The 15,536-nt window shown below is 31.4% G+C and overlaps 1 protein-coding gene across 1 annotated transcript; it reads left to right on the top strand.

Moving 5' to 3' along the window:
• Positions 1–8,740: 8,740 nt before the first annotated feature.
• On the top strand, positions 8,741–12,909 carry LOC110718892 (xylulose kinase-like). The gene is made up of 9 exons (XM_021897826.1): positions 8,741–9,244; positions 9,346–9,546; positions 9,850–9,989; positions 10,257–10,509; positions 10,612–10,744; positions 11,021–11,109; positions 11,222–11,499; positions 12,151–12,220; positions 12,313–12,909. The coding sequence occupies exons 2-9, from the start codon at positions 9,361–9,363 to the stop codon at positions 12,496–12,498; spliced, it is 1,335 nt and encodes a 444-aa protein (XP_021753518.1). The 5' UTR covers positions 8,741–9,244; positions 9,346–9,360; the 3' UTR covers positions 12,499–12,909.
• Positions 12,910–15,536: the final 2,627 nt, after the last annotated feature.

Raw genomic sequence — 15,536 nt, 5'->3', positions numbered from 1 at the left:
AGAGTATAATTGTTTTTGTTTTTTGTTTTTTTTGAAGAATTAGGGTGTACCCGTGCAAAATGCACGAGAAATATATTTTACGATTGATATTAAAAAAATCTAATAACAAAATTATATCGACTACGGAAAGTTGATTTTGATATAGTAACTAACTCTTATACATGGCTGACTGGCTGGTAATGATGTACGGAGTATGTAGTCCTATGTTAAAATGTAATACCCCGTATTTTAATATGTATTTTCTAATTAATTAATTATTATTTTCTAAAAAGGGTATTTTGGTAATTTATTTTACTAGTTGAATTTTGGAGCCAAAATTATATTTGAATTTTGGCGCCAAAGGTATTTTAAGACTTAATTATTATTTTTGGATTTTGAATAAGATTATTATCCATCTATTTTATTTTAAAAAACGGATTATTTATATATATTTCGGACATTTTAATTAAGCAAAAATTATATTTTAATTATTTAAATTAGGAGGTCCAAAATTTCCTACTGATTGGCTATTAATTTCGTATTTTCCTAGTGTGGAAAATCTGATTTTCTTAGTTAATTTATTTAGTGAATAATTGGTATTCTCTTAATTAATTATTTCATACAATATATATTATTTACACAATTATTTTTAATTCCTTAAATCTAGCAAAATAACTCCCTAAATACTACTAATATAGTCCAAAAATTTGAGCTATGGAAGCTCAAAATTTTCGGCCACCATGGTTGGATTTTGGGTGATTTATTTTGGTAAATTGTATTTTTAATTATCTCCCTTAAATTTATTATTTTTCCTTAATTCTTATTTCCCATCTCTTAAATATTTGATCATCTTATTTCCCTACCTTATATCATCCTTGATTATTCCCCAAGCAAGCTCTTTTGCCATATTATTTTTCACGACAACACACTTTCCATAAATTAATTATTCTTAGTCACCTTAATATTAAACTTTTCATAATTCTTTAGCCCTCTTCTCCAAGTAATTTCCTTAATTCTTTTTACCATAATTCTTCCTACATTCTCCTACCATAATTCTTACATGAGCTAGCCTATAAATACCCCTTAGTTCATGGCTAAACACTCACACCAAATTCTCTAATTCTCTCTTAATCTCTCTAGTTTTCTCCTCCTCTTTTCTCTTGCTTTCACTCGGCCACCACCACCAAACACCACCTGCCACCAGCCGCCGCCACCTCCCACGCCGACCTCCAGCAGCAGCCACCTGCCGGCGTGCTGTTGCCCTCCTTGCCACCACCTTCTTTTCCTCTTTTCCTTGGTTTTCTACCCCTTCTTCTTCTCTTCTCTTATTTAAATAATTATTATTATTATGGGGGATTTATAAAAATTATTATGAGTAGTTTTAATTAAATAATATCAGATTTTTATTCAAGGTTATGAAAAATAATTTATACGGTTCATGTACATATAGTTGGGGGTTTTTAATTTAATTGTTGTGATTGTTTATTAACCTTATATTAATTAAGGTTATGCTTGATTGTAGGGTGTGTTTAATCAAAGTTCTTGAAGTTCTTTTTTATGTGCTAAGCAAGGATCAAGTACATTAGGTGGCTAGATACTTTTGAAATTGATTGGATTGAATGAGCATGTTTCATATGATTTTTATAAATTGAATTGAATTATAATTTATGAAATAAAAGCATGTTTAAAAGAATTGATTTTGATAAATAATTGGAGGATTGATTTAATATCAAGTTTTGAATGATTAAAATTATTTATCATGGTTTAAAGGTTTGATTTTGAAAGCATGTTGAATTAATAAAAAGGAGTTTGAGTTATTTATTGGAATTATTAAATTAAAGAGGTTATTTGAATTATTTATTAAAAGCTTTACAAGCATGATTATTATATTAATCCCACTATGCGGATTCATTGAAGATTATGGACTTTGTATGACCTATTCTTTCCTCAAGAATAGCCTTGAAATAGTAGGAGACTAGCTTGGGGGGTGTGCACACTTAGAGAGGGAATTATGTTTTTGAAAATAATTTATTTTATTAATCACTATTATTGAGTTATTGGAGTTATATTTGAGAATTGGTTTTGAATCATGAGTCTTGGAATTTATTGGATTAATTATTGGAATTTGTTTTAAAAGCATGATTGCAAATAAATTGAGTTTACTTATCTTGCACTTATCGTACTTAGCATATTTTGCTAACTCGTATTTCCTATATGTTTTGGTTCGCCCTGTTTACCTTAATGGTAAGCAGTGTTGACTATTTTCAGGTGGAGTCAATAATAGAGCATATAGGAGTCCCAGGATGTTCTTTACCTATAATTAGGAATGTTGGTCTTTGTTTTTATTATGAGGACTCATGGCAATGGTTTCTATTTATAGCTATTATTGATAAAGAAAGAGTTTGAGTTTCTGCTTCAAGGTATTGGTTTTGGTTAGTAGTTTTAGTAGCCTTGCGTAATAATCACGCGGCGGTAATACGCTTAACTCTATCTCTACGGCATAATTATACATATTATATTGGTATTTCCGTAGAGGGAGATTTGAGGGTGTCAGATAAAATCAGGAGCCGGTCGAAGTAAATGTATTAATTAATGTTTTTATTTTGTACTCCATTCTATTTTAAGTGTCCAACTTGTAAATAATATGTAAGTAAATTATGAAGTAAAAATTCATCAAAGTTTAACAGTCAAGGTTTATTTATGATCTAAGTTATTTCATCACCTTGACAAAAAAAAAAAAAAAAAAAAAAAAATTAAATTTAAGAAATAAATTAAGCTACATTATTTTAATATTCTTTAGAAAAAATTATGAGTTCATATTTTAATTTGCTATCCTTCTAGTCTTTGGGTGTATTATGTTTATGTGGAGGATGTGAACGTGGTTCTACAGGTTGTCTCATTTGTTGCAATATGTTGTAGCTTGTAGCCTATAGTAAGTTTAACTTTTTAATATTAATATTTATGTTTATTTTTTTAAGGAAAAATTAATAATAATAATCTCAACTTTTACCCGTTCGCTTAAAATAATCCCAATTTTGAATTATTTTTAAATAATCCAAACTTTGGGGTCGTCCCCTTAAAATGGTTCCAACCGATCACTCTACTTGTTATAATAGGTTACAGTGACACGTGTCACCACGTAGTTAGTTCAAAAAAAATTACAAAAAAAAAGCTTTTAAAAAAAATTCAGACCCACACACGAATACCCTCCCCACCACCGGCCATGGCCCCCCTCCCGGAACCCCTCATCCCCGCTGGAGACCAGTCATTTATCAATTTTTCCTTTTTAATAAAATACTTGGTATATTTTTGTATAAATAGAAAATTAAATATATCAGTGGTTAAGCTATTTGTTGACGCTTGGCAAATGGGATATTTAATTTTGTATTGTAGCTTTTAATACAACATACAGTAATATCCCATTTGCCAAGCGTTAACAAACATCTTAACCACATATCGAATGAAAATTCGGCATTGTTACGATACAAAACATCCCATCTGTCAAGCGTCAAACTGTTACGGTACAAAATATCCCAGTTGCCATACAACATACTCCTATTTCACAATACTTTAATACAGTAATTAAAATTTTGATATTGTGAACTGCATATCGAATAATCAAAATATATAATAAAAAAAGTTTGACTACGAAATACCATAACATTAGAATAAATAAAAAATAAAGTTATAGTTAGCGTCACAAGTCACAACCTTGATTATAAATGTAACAACCTAAGAAATACGGAGTAGCTTTTATACAAAGTATTATACACCGTATTAGAATTTGTGATTTCAAGTTATATATATATGTGGTATACCAACGATCCGTATTTAAAAACTACAAATTTAGGCATCCATAAATTGACTCTTAGTGTATTATCTTATTTATTTATTTATTTTAATGGAATTCTCTTACTTAATTGAACAACTAAAACTTCAATAGAAAACAATTCATCCACAGACTCACTATACCGTCCATACATACTATTTTGGAGCCTCTTGACATCACTTATTAAACTTTGATAACCAAAAAGTCAATAGGAAGATAGCAAGAAAGAACAAATAAAATAACAACATTATTTTATTTTTTTTGTTGTTTAAATGAGGACAATAGAATAGCTATCAATTATATTTGGATTATTTTGACAAATTCAAAATTCCAAATTTTCAATTGTGGGTGATGTGCAAGGGAGTGGTGACGTGGAAGAAAGAGAAAAATAGAGTTGATGAGTTGGTTTTTTTTTTTTTTAATAAAAAATTAAATGGGAAAAGGTAGAATTTAAAGAGGAGAAAATGGGCGGGAAGTTTTACATTTTTTACTGGAGTGTGTCATAGTTGCAGTCGAGGGGGGATCAGATAAGGTAGTTGTAAACTGTAAAAAGGTAGAGGCTGGAGCAAGTAAAACACAAAATTTCCTCAAAACTTTCAACTAACCAGGGCATTTTGGTCTTTTTACTGTTTGGCTTTCCTTTTTGTATATGACGCATTTTAACTTTGTAGCGTTAGGGTTTGCTTTCATACTACTTCTATGGCAATTAGTTACGGAGTAGTTAATTACCGCACAATAATTACAGCTAGATTACTCCCCCTTTTATGGTGCGTTGTATTCTTGATTATTACTCCCCTTTTATGGTGCGTTGTATTCTTTGAACTTAATTTAGTTGTAAATCATTTTGGTTAAAACTTTTTGTTTCTTTTTGAGTATAAATTTACACTATTTACAATAATATATTACTTTTTGTTTCTTTTTGAGAAATTATTTTTTATAAATTTTTCATTAGAAAATAAATAGCCATGTGGGGTCAATAAGTTTATGAAATCTGATAAACAATAAGTTGAACTGTCTAGGAAAATTGTTAATGGTTCGATATTAGTAAAACGTTAATATTGTACTGTAGAGGGCTCACTATCATTGTTTTTTTTTAAAAAAATAGGAGTAATTAAAACATAAAAGAACGGATGGAGTACATGTTTAACTAGAGGTCGATTTACTTTGATAATGGAGTTTCACTATCAATCGTTCACGTAATTGACCTCTATCTTTCGTTTTCTTATCCATTTTCAATGGTTTGTGTTTGGGGGCGTTTGGTATAGTAATTTTAGATGCAGGAAACGAATTCTATTAAGTGTTTCCATCTCTAGTTGTTTGGTATGGGTTAAAATTAACAAATACCGTTTTCGGAGGGCAACAAAATCCTCCAATTTATTACCCTTGACAAACTAGTGGAAACAAAATACGTTTTCTTACTCAATCACAATCTCCTCAAATTATTTCCATTCCACTAGGATACCAAACATATAGTAAAGGTACATTTATTATTACCCTTTTCCCTTACTTATTTGAATCCTTTTCGTTTCATTTACAACGCTTATACCAAACACCTACCCATAGTAAATTTAGTTTTGATCGAAATGTGTGTTGATAAACAAGCAATAAACTGTACTTCATTCCATTTCAATAATAAATACATTTTCTTTGAGACACATTTTTTAATATCAATTTTTTATACTACGTGGTTTATATATGCATATATAAATAAATATATTTATAATTTAAGATGCGTCTTACAGAGCAATTTACAAAAAGAACTTGCTTATTAAGGTAAATAGAATAAATCTTTAATAGCAAGAGTAGAATGTACTCCGTATTAAAGATAAGGATCTTGGGTTTAACAAGTGTGATTTTATGAAGGGCAAAGTAATTAATTAGAAAGGCAAAGAGGACCCGAAAGAGATCCAAATCCACGTGAGAGTTGGTTGGCTTTTGGAACATTGAACCTTTTTGCACATGATACCACTTCCTTAAGTTAGAATCACTATGGCCCCCCTTTTCTAATTAACTACACCCATACATACTCTCAAGTCTCAACTCATTTTGATAAACCTCCAAATATTTAGTCCTCCCTAGAACTTATTAATTTTTATACTTGCTCCCCTTGTCCTAAAATAACTTGACACTGTTCTTATTTAAGTCTGTCCCTGAATAAGTGACATATTATTAAATAGAGCATGAGACCACCAATTAAAAACTATTTTCCTCTACTCTTCCATGACCCACTGATTTTTTAAACAATTTCAGTCACATAATAAAAGCAAAAGGAATATTTTTACATCAAACAAATGTAATAAATGTTCTCACTCAAAACTTTTTTTAAGCTATGTGCCCATCCCAACGTCCTAGATATTCTGTGACGGAAGGAGTAATATTTAAAAATATTTTCTTGATTTTTAAGCTAGAAAATTATAAACTAGGGATATATATTTAGCAAAAGTGATTCTTAATTTATTTGTTGTTATAAAAAAGTACTTAGCATGTTGTTCTTAACTATGCAATTAAGTCAAATGCCAAGATATAAATATCCTTGAAGAATCAATTAAATGTCCGACATCGACAATTCAATCAATAATACATGATCTATAGCTTCCTCATTCCCACCTCTATAAAAAGAATGAAAAAGAAGATCTCAAACAATGCATTATTAGAAGAAAAAAACCCCATAAAGATACAAGTATAGAACCATGAAGTACTTTGTACTCTCATAAATAAATTTAACAAGAGTGTATAAAAATAACAAGTCGTATCCTTTGTTTCTAAATATTAAACCCTCATTCGATTATTCGTTGATTATATCAGCCTGTCTAATTAGAGACATCTAATTAAATTGAAACGACATCGATAACCCTATTAGCGAGACTTTAATTTTCCATGCTAATTAAACACAGCCTTATAAGACCATGCTTTGTCTCTTTGTCCACACTTTCAACGAACCTTAACAATGTAAAGTAATTATTTTTCTGCTTCCTTGCCTCTTGTATGTTCTAATAATATCATAAACAAAATAATTAAATTAGCTAGGTGATTGATTACACTCCACCTCTCTTTATAGTGGCCCGCAATATAGGAATTGAAGGTGAGACATAATTTTCTTGCACCCATATTAATTAACATAAATTTATTATAACCTTTTGATAGATTTGTTTTAAATCAACCATGCCACCTACTATGAGGATGATATCTAATTGGGGCCAAAATGATGTGATAGCTTAGTTTATTTTATTTTTTACCTTGTTTTGGTTATTAGTTAATCATTCTCCACTCAAATCTTAAGCACACTAATAATTTCAATAATCGACTATTACTGTTTTTTTTTAGGTCTAATTTACCAGGTAGCTACTGGTTTTAAATAATATGCACATTTAACTTCTTCTAACTAATTATTGAACTCAATAGGTGCAAAGTTGTGTAAAGGGCCCAAGGTTAAAGGCTATATAGTGACTAGAGCTTTTGATAAGGAGATTTATCTATTTATTTTAACTTAAAATGTTTGAGAGAAATCCAAATTCAATCCAACACAAACTTAGCAATATGAATAAATCGATCACATACAATACAATTGTCGCAATTTGTAATTTTTCTGATCCATGCAATTCAATGTATCTTATTATTATGTTATTATTCGAAATTATAGCTAAACCCAAACCTAACCTAATCACTAGAAGTTTCATGCTATAAGGGCAAGTGTGTGATAGTAAATAGGCTCGAGATATATACCACACTGACTTAAATAAAGACAATTGCTCATATTGTATTGAGAAAATGTTTAAAGTGGAACAAATAAGTAAAATTGTACTACGTAATACAGTAAATCTATTACAAGTCATAAAAAACACTCAATAAGTACGTAACTAATCATTTATGATCAATATAATAATTAATAAGTCTAATGATATCCGATCTCACATAAAAGATGATATGATAACTGTCTCGCTCATACCATATACAAGAATACAAACAATGGAGATCGAAGTGCAACCATGAAGACATTATTATCCCAAAATTGGTCCAAGACTCACTCATATATCATGTAAAAAATATTCTTGCCAAAGAAGAGTACAAGCAAAGAATGCTCAAATATCCATGATTAGTAACATAGAGAGACCATCTTTTTCTCCTATGCCACCCTTTTTCTGATGCCTACAATTACAAGCCATATACTGTGGTCCTTCTTCGATCTTTATACTACTACTACGGAGTAACTACATACACACACTTGATCACTTGTATTATAGTGAGAGTGAGTGCTATTTTTAGCTGTCACTTGCCATTACTACCATGTGATATTGTGTTACGCATATTATACACTACTTGCGCACGTGCCAGGGGGCTACTATTTATTTGCCACGTGTGTTCCACACTTTTCTTTTAGATCTTTTTTTTAGAAGCTTCATCATCTTTTTGCATATTGTATAGTCTGGCAGATCTCATCTTCCATTATTTTGTTACTCTATGTATTATTCGATCTCCTTTTGTTTGTGCTATTTATTAGCCTTGGCCCTTGGAAGCTTGTACCATAAAGCTTTTAGATTTCGTTTAAACGCACGCATGTTCGACCAATAATGTCCCGAGCTAACCACTTACCATCATATAAACCTCTTATGGAATACCTCTTTACAGTCGATAGATACAATACTACAATACCCTTGTCAAAAGATTAATAACTTGACGCTTTAAAGTATTATCGATTTACGACCTCAAGTAGTCCTCGACCAACCACTTTTTGGACGAGGATCCTAACAATAAAATATATACTTTGTATATTATATCAATTGGTGTATATGTAGGGATTAGAGTCATAAGATTACAAATTTTTGCTACTAGCTAGATAGCATTGTAGAGTAATGTAATACTATGAACAATTTACAATGTTTTTGTCTTTATGAAGATTGATCAAATTGGTCCTACTAGGGAACTCAAAAGCTATTATCTGACCAAACAATTAAAATCTCATACGTATACATAATTAGTAACAAAATGAACGTTGGATATTCATTGACAATAACTTTGGATTTTGTTGATGATATAAATCAATAATTGTCCTTCACATAAATTAATAAATAGGGTCAATAATACTCATTAGGGGTGGTCCTTAACGTCCTTCAACGTCTATTACAACTTCTTATCTGGTTAAAGGCCCAAGGGAAAAAAAATGGGCCTTACTTTTTCTTTAATCTACATTTAAATCTGAAGAGGCCATATTGATGAATTATTGACTGGCCCATTTTATTTATTTATTTATTTTAACGAGAAATCTAATTTTTTATTTTTATTTTTATTTTTTTGGCTCATTGCCTTCAAACCAAAAGGAAAGGACTTTGCCATTTTGCCTTATCCTAGAGGAATAGTGAGCAGAAATCAGGAAGAGAATGCAAGCATCAGTCCACCCTATAACATGCTATGTCCCCTTCTTTTCTCCCATTCATCAGGGTAATTTTAATTTCTTAATTTTCTCCCTTTTTCTTTATTTTGTTAATGTACATGTTTGATAAATTAATATTTTCTTAAAAAAGTTGGACACTATATTTCAGGAAATGGTAGTATAAATGTACATAAAGCTTTATTGCTCAAAGACATCATCATCAATGGAGAGCCCTGAAAAGGGCAAAAATGGTAATTCAGAGCGATTATACCTTGGAATGGACTTCGGTACATCAGGGGCTAGATATGCTCTCATTGATAAACAAGCCCAAATTCTTGCTGAGGCCAAGAGAGAATACCCTCTTTATTTGGTATGCTCAAATTTTAGTACTTTGTTCAAAATTTATGTTATTTAATTGTATCATCTTGCTTGAAATCTGATTTGTGGAATGGAAAAATAAGTTTAGCTAAGTTTGATTAGTGTTACGGAGTACTAATTTTGATTAGTAACTAAAGCTAGATTGTACCCGTACTAATGCATGAATGTGATATTATAAAACATCAGATAGTAGATATATACTAGTTAAGATTGCATTTGTTAGGTTAGGCAAATTTCTAGGCTTTGGTTGATAATTATCTCAGCATCATTTGGGCTAGTTTTTTTGTCTAGAAAGGATGGAGGATCTGTTAACTGGGCGCGCTCATGGAAAGAAACACTTTTTTCATTGCTTGGAGACGTTCCAGTACATCTTCGACCTCTTATTGCTTCCATTTCCATAGATGGCACTTCTGCTACAACTATGATTGTTAACAGGTAAACTCCTTTACCTTCCATTTGCCTAATGTTGCCTTACGAATTATGATACTGCACTCCTTCCTTAAATGCTAGGCCACATTTCAATGGTAGGCTATTCTACATTACACCTTAGTAATACTTGTAACATAGAACGCAAAAGAAAGACTCGCTATCAAAATTGTACCATGTGGCTTGTTATCATTTAGGGACGGAGGAAGTAGTTGTTTTTTTTATCCCTTGTTATAGTGGTATATAAATTTGTAGCATTTAGACTTGTGGATGCAGCTCTACAGGGGAACCATTATGTAGGCCTCTTTTGTATAACGAGAGTTGCCCGGATGCTTTACCAGCAGTTAGGTCCATAGCTCCCCCAAATCACACAGTCTGTACTGGCTCCTCTACACTGTGCAAGCTGGTTTCTTGGTGGCATTCTGATAGCCAGAAGAAGGAGTCTGCTGCATTATTGCATCAAGCAGATTGGTTACTTTGGCTGCTTCATGGAAAATTAGGCATCTCGGACTACAACAATGCTCTGAAGGTACTTTGCTTCTTGGCTCAATTGCTTCTCATTCCGCTCAAACTTTGATTTTCTAGGGACTGTGTGCTTCACTGATGGGTTTTGTGTGTATGTACTATGTAGGTTGGTTTTGACCCTGAGATTGATTCTTATCCAGCTTGGCTGCTGTCACAACCTTACTCGAGCGTTTTGCCTTCTATTATAGCTCCAGGATCTGCAATAGCAAATGTCAAAGAGGATGTCAGAAAAAGATTAGGTATCAATTTTTGTGCTGTCTGAGAATTCTCTATACAGTCAAGAATGTATGCTGTAAGATACATATATCCTTCTACCTTTGAGTTCGCATTTCCTACTTGATTTTAATAGGGGCTCTGGATTATTTCTAAGTTGTCGCCTTGTTTTGTGAATGAGCCAATAGCTGTATGTTCTGCAGGGAAGTAACATAATGACAGTAGCTCTTATCATCAGTCAATACGAGGACAGAAATTAATGATTATTGGCATGTCATATTAATCATTGAAATGCTTGACAGGTTTCTCTGAGGATTGCGTTGTTTGTGCTGGAACAACTGATAGCATTGCCGCGTTTCTTGCAGCTCGTGCCACAGAACCAGGAAAGGCGGTGAGACTTGCATCTAACATATAACTGTTATCACCCCTGTTTCCCTTATAATTTTTCCCTAATTTGCAATTGAGACTTCTGCGAATAACTTCTGTTAAGTAACTGTTTCTAGGTAACCTCTTTGGGTTCAACCCTTGCAATCAAACTACTAAGTAAAAGCAGGGTCGATGATGCGCGATTTGGAGTATACAGCCATCGGCTTGATGATATGTGGCTTGTTGGAGGAGCTTCGAACACAGGAGGGACTGTCTTGAGACAACTCTTTACTGATGAGCAGCTGGAGAAGTTGAGCGAGCAGATAAATCCTGCACTACCTTCTTCTCTGGATTACTACCCTTTACCAGCGGTTGGGGAGAGATTTCCTGTAGCAGATCCCAACATGCAGCCTAGGTAAGAGACTATGCTTAACTGCATACTGTGTGAAAGTCAATTAATTTGTTTGGCAACTCTATCAGTCCATCTTCTCTTGCATATTCTAATGTGTGCATCTTTATTGTCAGAGAACCGAGATGGAACTCAGTTCTATACTTATTTAGTGACCTTTATCTATACTTTTTTTATTAATATTATTATATAAAGATTCAATAGATGTTGGATTGCTAGATTTGGCTTCTATTCGCTTAAAAGGATTGGTAAGATTAAAGAAAAAGGCATAGGATTAAGGCATACTGTTATAGAATTTGGGAGGGGCTATAGCACACAAACGCCGTTGTTCATGCTGTATTTTTCTGTTTTATTAATTCTGTACATTAGCTTCAAGATATCAAGTAATTTCAAAATTACTAAATTGTGGCATACAAAAGTCTTTAGTTTTCAGCAAATTTGTCTGAGTAAAACTTTATTCAGTCTTCAGAAGAATTTTCTGAGCTAAATTCCCTGGTCTTCAGAAAACTATCTGATGATTAAGATGACTACTTTAGTGTTTGCTCATCGTCTCTTAGGGAGTTAAGGATTAACGTGTTTATGATTTGCACATTTCCAGTTATGAATATGATTAATGGCTTGCACAACTGAAGTATGTGTTACTCTCTGACCATGCAGATTACATCCGCGTCCTGAAAGTGATTCTGATTACTTGCATGGTGTTCTTGAATCCATTGCACGCATAGAGGTAGACCAAAATTTTCTTTTAAAGTTCAGCTATATTCTTGATAACTTGCAATTATTTCCCATCTCTGTAACCTAACTATTTGGGCTGTTTAGGCAAAAGGTTATGGCCTACTTAATGGGGCAACTGAAGCTGATGAAGTTTACACAGCTGGAGGTGGTGCGAAGAATGATAAATGGACTAAAATTCGAGAGAGAGTGCTTGGTTTGCCAGTCAGTCGCGCTGTTCAAACAGAAGCTGCTTATGGTGCTGCTCTATTGGCGTTGAAGGGTGCTAGATAATTAGGAAATAATCTAGCTTATGCCTTACTACCACTGCTAGTGTAACTTGAAGTCCCAAATTAGGACTTAGTCCTTATCCTTTCTTGAATTTGTGACTTGTGAATGAGTGCTCTATTTTTTGTGGCTCTCTCTCTCTTTTTTTTTTTAGCATACTAAGTTTATTTTGTTAAATTTTCATCTGTGTTGCTTTTAAAAGGTACTATGTAGTTAAATCTTCGGTAAAACATACAATTTAATTAAATAAATGGTTGTTTGATTTGATAAGAATAATAAAAAATGAGAAGTTGTTTGGTTGACAAAAACATATGTTTTCTAAGAAGTTTTATTTCATACTTTTTAAATTTTTTGTTTTTTTGATAACTTCATACTATGTAATCCTACTTCATACAAATAAAGTTGTTTACCAAGTTCCCACGTAAGGGTTATTTTCGACGATCAACTAAATAACCGTGGTCGAAAATTCTTATCGAGCATAGCCAAACCCAATTTCTCACATTTGTAGGCCACAATTCAAAAAGTCTCTTTATCCTGATACTAAAAGTTTTTTTCCAGACAAATTCATGATGACTTCTACAATGAGCATATGAGATGATCAGGTTTAAGTTTTGCTAGGTGATTTTAGCTCAAGGTCAAAATTTAATTTATTGAACAAAAAATAATACAGAGGGGATTATATGTATTCTTATGATATACTCCCTCCGTTTTTAAATACTTAATTTACTTTTTATTTTCGATCATTTTTAAAGTTGCTCCATTTCTTTATTTGGAAAGTTTTTACAATATTTTATTCATTTCTCTCAACTAGTGGACCCAACATAAATCATATTTTATTAATTTCATATTTTCTCTTCTCCAATTTTCTCAACTATTTTTGCTTTTTACAATTCTTTATTTTTCCACCTATCCAACTATCTCTATATTTTATTACTTTATCCAATTTCTCTTAAAATTTCGCATATTGAAAAAATGGAGGAAGTATTTAAAAATGGAGGAAGTATTAAAGAATGGTAGAATTTTAGTCATAATAGTAGTGCCAAAAATGAGAAACAAAAAATACTGCCTAAAACGTAAATGCTCATGTCAGGCTAATGTCAGCCATATCTATTTGTTGATTTTGGGCATTTTTCCTTGATTTAAGCCGGCTATCCCAATTGTTCTTTATCAAAATCTTAGGGAACATTTATTCTTCATGGGTTAGGGTTTTGTATTCCTTATTTTCTGTTTGATGAAACATAACTTTCTACTTTCACTATGAAGGATTAATAAAAGCAAATAAATACAGTAAATTATATGGCACAAATAATGTCATTACGTAGTATGAAAGTTGGACATGGGTCGACCATACAAGTTTAATTTGAGGGTGGGGTGTGAGTAAAAAAGTCACGAAAATTAAAGTTGTAAAGATTAGTACAGTCTTATTTTAAAATTTTCTTAGCTTTCTAGTGCAGTATGAGGTATAATTTTATTTAACTCACAAGTTGAGTTATAACTTGAGTTTGATTTTTTAAGACTCCGTTAAGACTCTACCAAAATCCATCTACTTTAAAGCTAAAAGGTACAAATTATTTAGTTCGGTCTTAAAACTCGGTACGAGTATATTATGAGTTTATGACATATGTTGTGTCATTCTATTCTATGTTAGGAAAAACTAAGTTTTAAAACTTAGTGTTAGCAGTAATCTTGCTAATTAAAATGAAGTTTGTTTGATCTTAACTATTATTATTGAATATTACCTCTTAATAAGATTTTAGTAACTAAACTAACTAATAGCATCCACATATGTTAAGTTCTTGATTTGTAACCTTCATCGGTTATACGAATGAACGAGGTAATTTTATCTTGTCTCTTAAAATATATTTGTTAGATTAAAGACTTGTTCTCTGATCTTCAACTTGTTTCAGATATTTATTACTTATTCTTTAATAAATTGAGATCAGATCAGACTAGACTAGAAACATTCAGATCAGATTAGAACTTTTAATTATCATTTATTTATTGCTAAATATCGTTAATTACGTATTAAAAAAAATTATGAAAATTACATATTTAAAAAGTTTATAATGAGACGAATCTAATAAGATCCATTTTGATAATGTTTTTCTTTATAAATTATTACTAAAATGCGGTTAAATTTTAGTCAAATTATTGAATCAGATCAGATCAGATCATAAAAATTCAGATCAGACCAGATAAGACCTTAATAAATTCAGACCATATCTCCTTATTTCAGGTGAATAGAACAAGTCTTAAGATGAACATTTTTCCACTAACCTAAAGACAAAATATAAAGTAATTGTACTAAATTGATTGATACGAGTTTCTCTATACATTGAAACTAATAAATTGTCTTAGAAAAAAACATACCAAAGTGAATTATACAATAATATTGTAATATGTTATACTCCGTATAACGAAATAAGTATTAATAAGTTAAACAAAAATACACTTAATATTAACTCTACCTCTACAATTTTACACCTCTCCTCCCCCCTTAATAAAAATAAAAATGTTAGAAATGGATTAGCAATTACTCAACCATTTCAATTACAAAAGGAGTAGGATTTATCTACAAAATTAGGAAAAAAACCTTCATTTCTAAAAAAAAAAAAAAAGGATAAAAAGATTTGATAGTGGGATTGTAGATAAGTCATAGAGAGATTACTAATGATATGACTACTGACACTCTTCTTTTCTTTGCCTCTTCTCCTTCTTCAAGATTGCAATTTTCCTTTTAATTAAAAATTTATATTTTTGGAAAACCCAAATACCTAAGATAACCTTTTTTTTAATAAAATAAAATAAAGTTACACCACCAAATATTATTTCCTCTTTTGTTCCTGCACCTTAAAAAGACACCCCTGAAAAACATTCTACACTTTCTCTTGAGTAAGATAAACCCTAAAACTCAGACACTCAAAAAAAAAAAGAAGAGAGAAAGAATGAGGGGAAGAATTAGAAGAAGAAGAAGAAGCTACTTAAATCCTGGTGCCCCTGAATTTCATCCCTCTTTTTATTCTAATAACAATAACAACAATAAT

The sequence above is a fragment of the Chenopodium quinoa genome, unplaced genomic scaffold (genome assembly GCF_001683475.1).
Source record: "Chenopodium quinoa cultivar QQ74 unplaced genomic scaffold, ASM168347v1, whole genome shotgun sequence".
NCBI lineage: Eukaryota > Viridiplantae > Streptophyta > Magnoliopsida > Caryophyllales > Amaranthaceae > Chenopodium > Chenopodium quinoa.
Note: the sequence above shows the minus strand (reverse complement) of the source record. Positions and strands in the feature narration are given on the sequence as shown.